Source organism: Folsomia candida, unplaced genomic scaffold (genome assembly GCF_002217175.1).
Source record: "Folsomia candida strain VU population unplaced genomic scaffold, ASM221717v1 Fcan01_Sc001, whole genome shotgun sequence".
Taxonomy (NCBI): domain Eukaryota; kingdom Metazoa; phylum Arthropoda; class Collembola; order Entomobryomorpha; family Isotomidae; genus Folsomia; species Folsomia candida.
In genome coordinates this window covers 8,265,035-8,278,841 of record NW_019091193.1, presented here as the reverse complement: position 1 = coordinate 8,278,841, position 13,807 = coordinate 8,265,035, and the positions used below count along the sequence as shown (strand labels likewise).

The window sequence follows — 13,807 nt, the reverse complement described above, 5'->3', positions numbered from 1 at the left end:
TTCGCCATGACATACATGGTCAAAATGCTTAAAAGGTTAATTTCACAAATTGCTCTCGGATTTCATAGTTAGTCATGCTTGAAGGATGTGATCAACAATTTTTGATAATTTTTGCCCCCACCACACATACAGTAATGCGCCATTTTTGCATGTATGGAAATCTTCTCATACAGGGTCTCCCCTTAAGTCGACCATACATACATATTATGCTTTACGAAGGGTGTGTCCCTAGAAATTTCCACATATTTATTAAACAAATAACTCCTGAAATTCAAAATTCAAGCGCACTACGACTTAATTTGAGATTTTTAATAATTCAAAATTGCTCATAAAACACGTTGGTAACTTCTTCAATCAAAATTTTGTTTTTAGTTTTTTTTCTGAAATTTCGACTTTTGTGATTATAAGGACAAAAGTTGTGAAAATGCAACATGCAATATAAGCTACAAAAGAATTAAAGGAAGTTCAACACACTTAACGTTTGGTATTAATTTAAAACGTAATATTGAAATACTTTTAGTGCTTGAAACCCTTTAGTATTTACATACAGTTTACTGAATATTTTATTATGAGCGTACTCACGTCAACCTTCGCATATCTCGCATATCTCGCAAATTGAGCATAGCAACATAACTTGCGAAGTTTTGCGAGATATGCGAGATTTCGCAAAAATTTTGCTAGAAAACCATGGGATTTTTTTCGCAAATTTACCCAGCAATTGGGCATGTTCTTATTTCGCAAAAGTACTTCGCAAACTCATCCTCACCATCTCCAGCAGGAGAAATTAAAGAAATCCATGGAAACAATACCAAAATTGGTGTTTTTCAGTAGATTTGCGAGATTAGAGAGATTTGCGAACTCATATTTTGCGAATCCCCTCACGACAGAAATATTTTGATCTTCGCAAGTTTGCTAAATGAGTTGCGATGCGAAATAAGAAGTTGTCGTGAGTACGCCCTATATGACGTATTTCAATAATAATTATTAAGCACTTAAATTTTTAAGCTTTAATATTTTAAGGCTGGCAAGACATTTCGAGGAATTTCAACTACTTTATATTCATTTAATGATGGAGTATCAATTTTACTTGAGAAAAAAAGTGCATATATTTATTTAGGGAACAAAGTTTGGAACGCTTGAAATGAAACTAATCGCTGTCATCATCATAGGACTCACACCAATCATCGTAAGACTCGTGCCAATCATCCGAAAACTCGAAATCCACACTGCTGTCTCCATCCATACTCCAATTGTAGTCGCCATCGTAGTTCACGCTGTCAGCATCCGTCTCTTCAGACTCTTCTTCCACCACAGAAAACTTAGACACGCGCATTTCATTCAGCGCCATGAAGGCGCGTATACTTTCTGCTGATTCTTTGCCATACTGGAATAAAGTAAAAAAAAAAAAACATTCCGTCAGGCATAATCGGTTATTCGTCTCAATGCATATGTAACAATGTGACTCACATAAATACCGGCAATTCCGACCCGGTCCATTCCACGAATTGCGACGAGGAGTTGCTTAAACAAATCGATTTCGTTCGCTGACAAATCGTGAATCTTGTTGTCAAACTTACACGTCCCAAGGCTTAAAGTTTTCAGTTCTGAAATTAACAATTAACATGTTGATAAATGAAAGGGAAATATATTTTCAAAATTTAGGTGACCGTGATTAAGTTAATAACGACAACTTACGCTTGAATAATTTCTTTGCTTTTAAGAGAGCCTGAATAACATCCTCAACCTGTTTTGGGTACTTTGGCAACCTCAATCCCAAATGTTTCAACACCCTCCAACCCCGACACGTCTTGAGCACTACCCCCAACTTCAGGAGAGTCTTCTTTCCGCCGGAATCCCTAGTGTCGAACGTGTCCAACTTCAACTTTTCCAAGTTTGGAAACACAGTCACCAATCGTTTCAAAAGTTTGGGATCATGCAACTGCATAACCCTCAAATTCGTCATGTTTGGCAAAACCTTCTTCTTCGAGAGACAAATATTTTGCACAATGTCATCCACAGATTTCGACTTCTGAAACGCTTTCCCAATCATGAGACTTTTCAGATTGGGCACGATATTTTGCAAGAGGTCGTCACACCGAAAAACGTCAGTCATCCGGTTTCGAAACGTTTTTAATTTGGGCATCTTCTTGGTGGGCAAGTGGAAGTGAGTTTTTTTGAAATTTTTTGTATCGTCCAACTCTGTCGATCCGTACCCTACGTATGTATTGTCGACGTAGTCAAAACTTAGTTTGACGAGTTGGTTCCTCACTTGACTCAACATTCGGGACATATTTGAAAGCTTATCTTCCGCTCGGACGATGTCACATGGGTCAACGTTATCCAGCGCTATTGTTAACGAATCGAGATATTTGGAATTTGACAAATCTGGGCTAAATCCCCACGGAAGAGTGACCTCCTTCAAATTTGGAGAGGCGTTGATAACCACGTCAATAAAGTTGGTTAGATGAGAAGTCACCCGTTTCGAACTGGCCTTGACGACCTTGAAGAATATCAAATTTTGTTTTATTGACATAATTTCTCCGGCTGGAATCAGATCAGTTGAACTTGCTGAATTCGGTGAACGTGTGCAACTAATTCGCAATTGCTTCAAGTTCGGGCAGGAATTTTTCAAAACTTGATACACCGATGATAGATAGACCTCTCTAGCGATGTCGAGTTCCAAAATTTGCACGGTGTCGCCGAACTTGTCACAAACTTGGAGTAGTTTAGATGCGAAGGAGTCCACCGTCGAGTTGGCCAGGCAACTAATCCTTTTCACAAGTCGGGCGTCGACTAATGAGGAGCACAATTCGAAAAATGACATTTTACACCTTTCCTCCTTGTGTTTCAAGTCTAACGCTAGTCTCGTATTTGGCAAGGAGAGAACCATTTTGTTCCAAAATTGACTTACGAGTCGACAAGTTTTCAATGGGGTTGCGGCCTGTTTGAATATCTCCGTCAAAATCTACAAATTTGAAAAAATATTACATTTGTTATTGTATTTTAAGGTACCACAAGAGGTTGAATATTTCAGTTTTTTATGGACTTAGCAACATGATTTTTTAGAGAACATGAGTCAAGACATGAAGTACAGCTCCGCATAGAAACAAGGGCATTGGGGTATTTTTAAGAGCTCCCCGAGATGGAGGGGGAGGACTTTGAGGTCATAATGGTTGTTATTTGGAGTCACTATATATTTCCGCAGGGTGTATAATCGGTTTGTGGGCTCATTTGTGTGAGGTAATGAGATGTGAACCATTTTTGACCTCAGAAACATAAAATAATAGGGAGGGGCAAGTATAGAAATGCTATTTCGAAAAGTATGGAAGACAATATGGAAATGAGACCCATTATGCTCCCTATGTAAAACTATTTCGCACGATGTGGGAGTCGTTCCACATTTGTGCTCCGTATGGTTTGGACGCTAGGACGTTTTAAAAAAAATTCATCATGTTCGACTATTTTGGCTATAAATACGTAAGTATAAGTAACAGCAAAAGGGGACATTTAGCAAAATTTAGAGTAGTATATTTTTTACAAAATTTGTATTTGAACCAAATTTCTACCTACTATAATTTCTGAGAAAATTACAATCAAAGTGAGTGGTATAATTCCTTGCCAACTCTCTTGTGGTACCTTAAAAATGCATAAATTCTTAATTGCATCTATGGCTTACGATCGGATTATTTAGTGCCATATGTTCCACATTGTTTACTTCCGGTTGGAATTCCATTGCGAGAGTTGAATAAGAAAAGTTCCACAAATTTCCTGCTTGAAAATGTCATTAAAAAAGTGTATAGTTTTTCAAAAAACCGTGGCAGACAAATCGTAATAAGAAATATATTCTGCTCAAGTAACTTACCTTCAAGTTGAGATAAGATAAATGTTCTCGCTTTCGTTTCAAATTCAAAAATAAATGCACACAGAATAATTTAACTCTTTTAATTTTTGCTGAGAGCACATTCTACTGAATGACGAGGATTGAATTTCCCGCGAGGGTTTGACTAAAACGACCGGCTCGTGGCCACCACACTTGCTTCGCCAGTTCACTAGATGAAGTGTTCCATCTCTCTCTCACTCTCGTGGAGAGGTTCCCACCAGCAGGTGATAACAGTTGAACCCGTCAACTACCAGTTCACACTTGATACTCGATTAAATTTCAAGTTAAATTATTGCGACTAATTGACATTAAATTAAAAAAATATATTTTGATATCTGTATGAATTAACTTCAAACTTAGTCCAGTTGACTCGACCAAAATTATTTCATAAATTGAGTTCACAATTACAATTTAACTTTCAAGTTAAGTTAATGAGCTATTGTAAATTACAATTTGTAATTATTAATTTATTTAATGGCTTTATTTAATTTTGTTTAATAATATAAACTATGTAATCAATATTTTAAATTTCTACAAGTTTCAGCTCCTGCAATGACATCATCATCATCGCCACCAAGGAAAGGAAGAAGGGCCGATTCAATCTCTGCGATATGCTCTTCGAGCAGTACGAATCCCGACAGAATGTCGACACCACGGTCATTATAGCCGATGAGAAGTTGTCTGTTCACAAACTTGTGCTTATCGGAGTGTCACGTAAATTCCGCGACGCATTGAGACAGCAGCAAGATGGAGGTGTGATTACATTTCCTGAAGACTTCAATCCTCGTAGCGAAAGAGTTCATAAAGGTCTGTTGTCCAAACGGCTAAGAAATTAACTACAGGCAACTAATTTTTCTTAGGTGAGGCATAGTAACCATGACCACATGAAAAAATGCATGGTTACGGCGAAGCCTAAGTATGCAAACAGACCCCCCCCCCCTCCAAATATTCTGCCAAAGATTGTAGCAAAACGGCTAATCGTATCGAAATGGTGTAAAGGGCAATCGTGCAGACCTTGCTGGGTAGATGATGCCCGTCAGGTCTAGAAACATGGCGATCTTATTTTAACCCATTAAAAATCGATTTTAAACTTTCAAATGACTGGCAAATTCACTTTTGCCAAGCAATGGTAGTGTCGACTCCGATATTAAATGTGCGGAAATCTATAACGCGTCATTTGAATCAAACCCGAGCGAAATCGGATAAGAAATGAGAGACTTTTCTTGGTTGCATATGCAGACAGGTACGTTAATTATAATGGTTCTTCATTACTTCTAAAAATCCACGTTTCTATTAGCAACCAGCACAGAAGAAACATGTAAAAGCCCTTCACTGTAAATATCTACGCATGTACATAAATACTATATGTATGTACTATGCACATGTATGCACTTTTAGAAATCCAGTATTCAAATAGTATACCAAGCGGTGTTCAGAAATAAATACAAAACTGGTACTCGTAATAACTAATGCTCTGAGGTAATAGCTGAATATTAAAAGTTCGATAGTAAATTCTTACCCGCACAATTTTAATACTAACAATGCGGTGACGCCAGCGCTCCGAGTTTGGCGAAACCACGATAATTATGTAGCCGTAGATAAATAATTAAGCACGTGTTTCAGGATTTTTAATGCTCACTTTAAACGAAGTTATGATGGAATCCGTATGCGAGAATTTGTATTTTTCTACTTTGTGAGAAAAATTTCATGGTGAAAATGCAAATTTTCGCTCACGTTTTCCATCATAACTTCGTTTAAAGTGAGCATTAAAAATCCTGAAACACGTGCTTAATTATTTATCTACGGCTACATAATTATCGTGGTTTAGTCTAAATCGGAGCGAGACCGATGATGTCATCGCATTGACGGCATCGCATTGATTCCCGGAAATTTGGGTATGGAAATATGGGTATCGGAAGTTTCGGTCTGCAGAAATTTTGGTCTCGGAAATATGGGTAGCGGTATATTTGGGTATGCAGAATTTTAGGTATGGGAAATTTGGGTATGACAAAAAAATACTTTTTAACAATTGCTCTTCGGAAAATGTGGTGGCCCTTAAAAAGGGCCGTTGGTTGTGCGGTAGCTAATACATATACCAAGTCAAAACCATATTGACATTGCATACGTGCCTTTGTATATTTCAATTGTTCGAATTTCGCCACGGTCACGATTTTAGACCTCCAAACTGTCCTGGGCGAAAAATTCCTGTGAGCGTCAAATTATCCATGGAGTTCTATTTTTGGCCTCTCATTTTGAATTTTTCTTTAAATGCTGACCTTTAACTTTGACCTGTCTGTGACGTTAAAAATCGACGACGGAAATTGTCCGTAGATGCTTTTGACATTTGTTCCCGAAGTTCGGAATTTTAGAAATTGTGGGATCATATGTATCAAAAAAAAATATGTCGTTACATCTACAATTGTGTTACATACTGTAGCTCATGTAATTACTTTGTGAATAATTGGCCCTTTTAAGGGCCACCACATTTTCCGAAGAGCAATTGTTAAAAAGTATTTTTTTGTCATACCCAAATTTCCCATACCTAAAATTCTGCATACCCAAATATACCGCTACCCATATTTCCGAGACCAAAATTTCTGCAGACCGAAACTTCCGATACCCATATTTCCTTATACCCAAATTTCCATACCCAAATTTCCGAGACCCAAATTTCCATACCCAAGTTTCCGTACACCCATCGGATTCCCTCGTTACCCGTAGACACGGGTAACGGGGGTATTTAATTTCGTGTGCCACGCATCCACACCGGGGATTAATTTCATAGGCAACGCGTCTGGGCTTATGGAGATTTAATTTGGTATCTATAATTGATGACATCTTAAAGAGACTTAAAAGCCAAAAATAAACTAATTCTTAAAAAAAACTTAGGTGAGGCTTGCTTAAAAGGGGGAAACAAGATGTCATCATCGTGTAGTAACATAATATGCTAAATCAACGTTCATCTCATGATTGATAATTTTCGGTAAATAGAACAGCAAATTATATGCGTTTTGGACCATTTGCCTCGCCGTGGGCCGTTTCAAATAATTAAAATAACTTGAAACTTTATTAGCGATCAGTGCATTTGATACACATACAGGTATGCAGTAATAATTCATATGAAACGATACAGGATTTAGTTAGATAATTTCGGTATCCATAATCTGTTGATGATTTAATGAACGAAGCTTGAAGCAATTTGTAATATAAAATATTACTATGAAACATATTCATGTAGGCCATCAGTATAAGCAGAATCGAAGAGTAACGAAGATTAATAATTGCAAATTATGCATAGGTATTTAGGTACAACCATCAATATGGCGCATATACTATATACATAGGGGAGATCTATAAATTATGTCAAGCAAAAAAACCCTTTTTTATGACCCCCCCCCCCCCCTCCCCTGTTGTCACGCCTTTGTCACGCTCGTCGTGACCCCTCCCCCCTCTCTTGTCACGTCACGCCTGAAAATCTGAATTTTTCCGATACCTAGCAGGAATAACATTCATATTCGTAAAGCAGTAAATATTGCGTAATAGCAAGACTCACAAGGGAATCTTTGTGCTGTGTCACCTGGGTTTATTCACAAATTAACTTTATTTTGCCGAATTTCATGAAGCCACGCCTCTTTCATAGAAGATGTAGTGCAAATCGCGGTTGAAGCGAAATATTTCCTCAACAACTGGGTGAAACCCTTGTAATTTTACAGGATAGGAACAATTCTTAGCTCTATTTATACTCATATCTATCATACCTTTGATGGAGTGAAAATTCATAGCGTTTTAGATTTGTAACTAACAACCTTTTCCAAAATTCCCGTTATTTTTTTTTTTATTTTTAGATTTCAAAAGTTCCAAATAAGTTGAAAAAAATCCACCAAATTTTTCATTTATTTCTATACATTTTTTTAATTGTTAACATTTTTTAATCATGCAGCTGCCTCCAATTAGTACATATTTTTGAAACTATGACTATATGGTTCTTTCGGACCAATTTTTTAAATTCTGGAAATTTTTGGAGATTTGGTAATGTTTCTTAATTGTTAAATGTTGTTGAACAAAATTATAACGATTTTTTGAAATTATACAAACTTTACGGCACTTTTTTAATTTTAATTATTTTTTAAATAAACAAACAATTGGATATTGTGCAAATTATTAGAAGGCTTGAACAAAATTTAAAAACGTGGTTGAAAATCTTAAAATCCAACCTTGGTCGAAATTTTGGATTCGGGTGGACAAATATTTCTAAATAATTGCGAAACTGTAGTTTGGCAATAGTCGGAGAATTAAAATGTGAGTTAAAGTTTGCATTAAGTTAGGCCTGGAAAACGTGATGTCACGGATCGGCCGAACCCCCCTCCCCATATGTCACACTTTGTCACGGATGCTTGACACCCCTCCCCCCCATATTCAGCGTGACATAATTTATGGATCACCCCATATATGTATTTGTATTGAACAATTAATCACGGCCCACGGCGAGGCAAATGGTCCAAAACGCATATAATTTGCTGTTCTACATATTTACCGAAAATTATAATTCATGAGATGAACGTTGATTTAGCATATTATGTTACTACACGATGATGACATCTTGTTTCCCCCTTTTAAGCAAGCCTCACCTAAGTTTTTTTTTAAGAATTAGTTTATTACTGTATTACAGTATTATTATTAAATTATTATTACTACTTTTACTGTATTATTTGCACTGCAAAAAAATGTAAGAAATGCGTGGTGCAAGAAAGTGCGAGAAAGCGACGCGCCGTATGAACTATAGCTGCGGGAAATACATATTTTCTTGCGCCTTGCGTTTCTTTCGGGTCAAAATGAAGAGTTAATTTATTCCGGTAACCTTTTGTACTGTAAAAAGAAAATGCATATTTTTCAAAAGTACTGGGGTGATCAAAACCAAACATTTTTTCAGAGATACATTAGTATTTGGTTTTTCGCCATGCACTGTAATAACGCATTCAACTCTTTGTCTTAGACTTTTTGCTCATTCTTCCAAAGGTAATTTTGGATTGAAATTTCGCAGGTCTTGAACTTTGGCAATTATCTCTTTCCTTGTTCAAGGTTTTGGATCTGGTGCACTTTTCCCTTTAGTGTGGAGTCCACACTGTGGACCACATGCTATCCATGAATTGCACCGCTAGATTTTTATTACCCCACTGCAATTTCCTAGGCACAACTTATGTGAAACTTTCTGTTTTTTACGCTCATAGTGGATTCTTCGATGTGACCTGCATTATCCTACATGAAAATAATTAACTATTTTTCAGATTATCCGCTGTTATACTTGATAAACAAAATTGTTGGTACATTTTTCTTTAATATTTGCATATAATGTGTCACTACCTCGTGACAGATACAGTCCAACTGCAACCAAAGATTATTGAACTTACTAGTAAGATTTCGGGTAGCGCTAATTACAAGTTTTTACTTCTTCAGTTGATGTGCATACTTCTTATACTAATGTGTATAGGTATATACATAGATAATTGTAGGAGTGATCCACTTTCCAGCTTTACTTGTTCAAGGGCGCTATATATTTTAGTGAAAATCTACTTCCATAAAGCGTTAGTGTTAAGTTCTGCCTGGGTCCCTGTGGCTCTCAATGCAAATTGCCCCGTAGAGGAGACAAAGAAGGAAGCAGGCAACGGTTGCATGCATGAATTTTCTGCATGAGTCTCACTTCGCCTGCACGTGACTTTCACGTACGCTTGCCATCAATCTCAAATTAAATGTCTTTGTATATTTGCAGTGTGCAAGTAAATTGAGTGAGTGAGCAGTACATACATCACTCATCAATAGTGGTTATCATGATAAGTGATCTTGATAAACACTATTAGTTAATTATTTTAGTTTGAGAAACTCCACCCACAGCGAGTAGCATATCAATTCGAATGTATTTTTTACGCTGAATCCAACGCCGTCAATGGTTTTGACCTGCGAGGCCCCCGTGACCTTGCCGTGACCGTGGGGGCCAAATATGGCTTATTCGTGATGTCGCACATCAATTCGAATGTATTTTTGAGGCTGAATCCGAATCCGTCAATAGCTTGGCGTTAATTGTAGAAGTTAACGGGGTTTATGGAACTTAACGGGAGCGTGAAGCGTGGGAATTTAAATAGTTAGCTATGCAGTTACTCCCACGCGACGGGAATTTAAGTAATTAGCTATTCAGCTACTCCCACAGTGGGAAATCAAATTGTACTGTGACCAGAGTAATTGAAATGCAGTATAACTTGGGCAAACCCTCACTCTGATGTATGTATGTGGTATGACAAAGTCTCCACTGGGAATTATTTCTGGGAACTGGGAATAAGTATAGTATGACGGATTTTTCGCTTTGGGCACACCCCCCCTAGAACCCGGCCTTGGCCGGGCTATACGCTAGTAATTTAATAAATACTTAACAAGATGCAAATTTGATCGATATTATCATGTACACCACATTATACTTCTTCCAATTGACATGCTCTTCATAATTATTCTATACATTTATGAATGCATAACTGGAGAACTTATTTTTAAAGCGTCCTATCAGCACCTGTTGTTTAAAAACAATTTTTCCATCCATCCAGGCATAGAACTTTAACCTATAAGTGGAACTTTACCAGTCTTCAAGGCCACAACAATACATAATACTGTATGTATGTAAGCACTTACATAATTTTCTATTCTAGTAAATAACTCTTCATTTATTTCTACCACGTAATTCTTCCTAGTAGAAAATTATTCCATTTTATAATCAATTTTTAACCCTGGAATACGATTTCTTTTGTTGAATATGCATAAATTATTTATTTATGTAATTCATCTCCTCGTGCATATGCGTCTGTGTCCCCAATCTAATAAACGCACTTTTTAAAACAGCAAGCAATTAAAAGAATACCAACGTCAAACATGTTTTGAATGGCACGACGTGATAAATAAATATCGGTATGTCCAATTATTTTAATAGTCAGGAGGAAGTCTCATAATGAAAAATATTGATTCCGTATTAATCTTTATATGACTAATAATAAGTAATATTTGGATGAGTTAAAGTTGTTGGAAAAATACAATTAACACAAATACCATAATAAACACTAATTAAAATCGATATTCCAACCCACACTCTTTTGTCTGTAATGGTAAGTACTTACATATTTACTATCATGAATAATTCAACCCGAAAATTGTCAGTGTCTACATATCTATCCAACAGTGACTACTAGAACTGTTGACTGTGTTAGATGGAAAGTAGAATAAGAAATGTGGGTGTAAAAGTAAATAGTAAGTATGACTATTAAAAAATGATCTAAAATTACCATGAATCAAGATGACGTGCATTTGAAATACGGGTAACGAAACATGAGTCAACCAAAAAGAAGCGTACAATTATCAGTAGAACGTACGGGAACATGCCAAGGAATAACTTACTCTGTAATCTGTTTGCTTTTTTTTACTCACAGAGGCTGGTAAACTTCAACCTCATTCTTTGTTCTTTGAAGATCTGCTCTTATTTAAGTACATAATACGAATCAACTTGACTCATTCGTAACCAAAAGATTCGCAGAGCACCAATTTTTGTGTCGGTGATACAATATTTGGAGTGACAAGCTATCTAAATTAACTTGGATATCAATTAAAGCGTCTAAACGGCAATGGTTTTACTAACTGGACATAAAGAATCCAAAAATGTAATTGAAACAAATTTATTTACATGCAAAAAATATAATTACGGATAATGCATGGTCACCAATCTGTTGCAAGATTAATTTTGAAAATGCATGCCTGAATTTCTTCCATATGTAAGCTAGATATGGAAGAAATTCAGGTATGCATTTTCAAAAATACATATGTAACAACTGAATTTCATATATTTTTGCAGATGGCAACCTTCAGCATCAGCAACGATGCAATAAAGCAACCGACGAGAAGGAAGGCGTTCCAGAAAAAGATTGGAAAAGTGTGCTTTTGTTTTTCGAATTTTATTAGTGAACCCTTCAACTATGTAATTCTAAATAAAACAGGACATGCAAAACTAAATTCAGTACTTTTATCTGATTTGATTAGCTGCTACGAATGAGTGATTATCGTCTCAGCAACAACAAGGAGAAAGGTGCTCAAGAACATTTCAATAGAAAATCAGGAGGACAACTGTTGAACCATTTTGATAAACTGGAAGAAAAACGAGTACAAGAGAAATATAAATTTGCTCAGGACCTCATCCACTTTGTTCAGCAGACCCCGTCCAAAAATTGTTCCACCCCCACGGAGCACAGGGGTCCATCGGCTGCTTCCCTGTCCGCACTTTCTGGCTTCCCTTCAACCAAGTCAAATAGGAAAAGTCGTCGTCAAGTGGTTACCAAAACTCAAGGTGAAGTTTCATACACAAGCAAACGGCGTGGCAGTATTGAACAGGACTTAAAATCTCGCTCGGAACTAGAGAACAATGCAGGAACAGTGGTTCATGTGATGGTTGGGCGATTAGTTGTGAGAAAATATATTCCAAAATTGCAAATAATTAAGGAAGTAGAACCTATTATGGAGTCAGTGAGAGAAGGCAACACATCTTTCTCATCTTGCACAAGATGAAAAAGATCCATTATTTACTCGTTTTATACTTATGTAAGGATAAGTTCAATCAAAATCCCATGCATGAGTATGTATGTATTTACATATGTATGTATAATGAATGTATGTATATTTATAATATTTAATATTTCCACATATTAAGAACCTGTACTTGGAAATGCATAATACTTCCCTTACATATTTATGCACGTATGTATTTAATTTCAAAATAAATGTACTTTTACGTATTTTAAGCAACATTTGATATACCAACAATTATTTTCCAGGGTGCGTAAAAATACATGTAATACGGGGAGCAAACAACATATCGGCGGGTCTTCTTTTTATAATTTTCTCTACATACATAGTCGTTTATAAATACATTTGCATATCTTCATGTACTTAATACGGAGCCAACTTTTTTGTTGTCCGTGGTTTCTCCTTAAGGTGCGTGTACAGGTGGGATAAATGTACCGGATAAACGCTCCGGCTAAAATTCCACGACACTTTTATCTTTTCGGTATGCTGGTGGCAAGCGAAAAGTTCAGATAATTTATCTCGACTTTTCGCTCAGCGAAAAAACAGTTCTTTTTCGCTCTCATCTGCAGTGAAATGATGACAATTGTTGAGATAAATGTTCAGCTAAAAGTTGAGCTAAAATCATTGATTTTGTTCCATTTTACCCCAAATCAGCAGTTTATTCGGGAAAAAGCTTAGATTTGTTTATTTTTACGTTTATTCCGTTGTTTGGGATTCCATGAAATTTTTCATGGACAAAAAACCGAATCCACAGTGAGGCTATATTTTAAATTTCATTTATTATACGCATAAAAATTGATTGTCCTCGACTGCACCGAACATCAAAGATGGAATTAGAAAACATAAAATGAATGGAGATTGGACAATGAAGCAAATCAATATACGTATAATTATTAATTCTCTCTGAAGGAAGGAGGATGATTTACTAGATCCTGGAACTTTATTTGCGTTACTTAACTTCACATATTTAAGTGCATAATAAATAAATTACATCGTTTACGTATCTGCCCTTTGTTGACCTTAACTTCAAGTATGGACTTATTCTGTACTTTGGTCGGCGTTTAGTTTTTTTTATGATTGCATTAAATGACAGGTAACACTTGATAATTTCTTCGTGTGAATTGCTTCTGACTCCATAATTTTAGTATTTTAGTTTACAATCCAGTGTATAATTATAATTTAAAATAAGTATTGTAATTGCACGGAAATAAATAGAAATTATACGAATAAACTTCTGCAAAGAATGAGGTGCATTTAATAATTCCGATGATTTGGTTCATCTTTCCCCAATTTTAGATATTTTATCCGAAATCCACGAAT

General features: G+C 36.1%; 2 protein-coding genes across 6 annotated transcripts; one reads left to right on the top strand and one right to left on the bottom strand.

Moving 5' to 3' along the window:
* Positions 1-908: 908 nt before the first annotated feature.
* On the bottom strand, positions 909-4,333 carry LOC118436872. Its single transcript, XM_035855540.1, has 5 exons — positions 3,863-4,333; positions 3,677-3,768; positions 1,696-2,965; positions 1,468-1,604; positions 909-1,384 (listed from the first exon to the last, which is right to left on the bottom strand). The coding sequence occupies exons 2-5, from the start codon at positions 3,731-3,733 to the stop codon at positions 1,148-1,150; spliced, it is 1,701 nt and encodes a 566-aa protein (XP_035711433.1). The 5' UTR covers positions 3,734-3,768; positions 3,863-4,333; the 3' UTR covers positions 909-1,147.
* Positions 4,334-4,545: 212 nt separating this feature from the next.
* Positions 4,546-13,718, top strand: LOC110863616. 5 transcript variants are annotated; one of them, XM_035854986.1, is made up of 4 exons: positions 4,546-4,687; positions 11,344-11,571; positions 11,763-11,840; positions 11,948-12,774. In XM_035854986.1, the coding sequence occupies exons 2-4, from the start codon at positions 11,536-11,538 to the stop codon at positions 12,467-12,469; spliced, it is 636 nt and encodes a 211-aa protein (XP_035710879.1). In that variant the 5' UTR covers positions 4,546-4,687; positions 11,344-11,535; the 3' UTR covers positions 12,470-12,774. The 5 variants fall into 5 exon arrangements, with proteins under 5 accessions (XP_035710879.1, XP_035710881.1, XP_035710882.1 ...); XM_035854988.1 differs by having other exon boundaries at positions 4,609-4,740; XM_035854989.1 differs by lacking the exon at positions 4,546-4,687 and adding an exon at positions 10,004-11,022 and having other exon boundaries at positions 11,948-13,718.
* Positions 13,719-13,807: the final 89 nt, after the last annotated feature.

Bases quoted from the DNA above. Each gene is read 5' to 3' on its own strand.
- LOC118436872 (XM_035855540.1), bottom strand. From the start codon at position 3,733: ATGGAATTCCAACCGGAAGTAAACAATGTGGAACATATGGCACTAAAT. The intron at 2,966-3,676 runs GTAAGCCATAGA...TCAAATTTGTAG, and splicing joins TGGCACTAAATAATCCGATC to ATTTTGACGGAGATATTCAA. The intron at 1,605-1,695 runs GTAAGTTGTCGT...TGTTAATTTCAG, and splicing joins AGCAAAGAAATTATTCAAGC to AACTGAAAACTTTAAGCCTT.
- LOC110863616 (XM_035854989.1), top strand. From the start codon at position 11,536: ATGGTTTTACTAACTGGACATAAAGAATCCAAAAAT. The intron at 11,572-11,762 runs GTAATTGAAACA...ATATTTTTGCAG, and splicing joins GACATAAAGAATCCAAAAAT to ATGGCAACCTTCAGCATCAG. The intron at 11,841-11,947 runs GTGTGCTTTTGT...TGATTTGATTAG, and splicing joins TCCAGAAAAAGATTGGAAAA to CTGCTACGAATGAGTGATTA.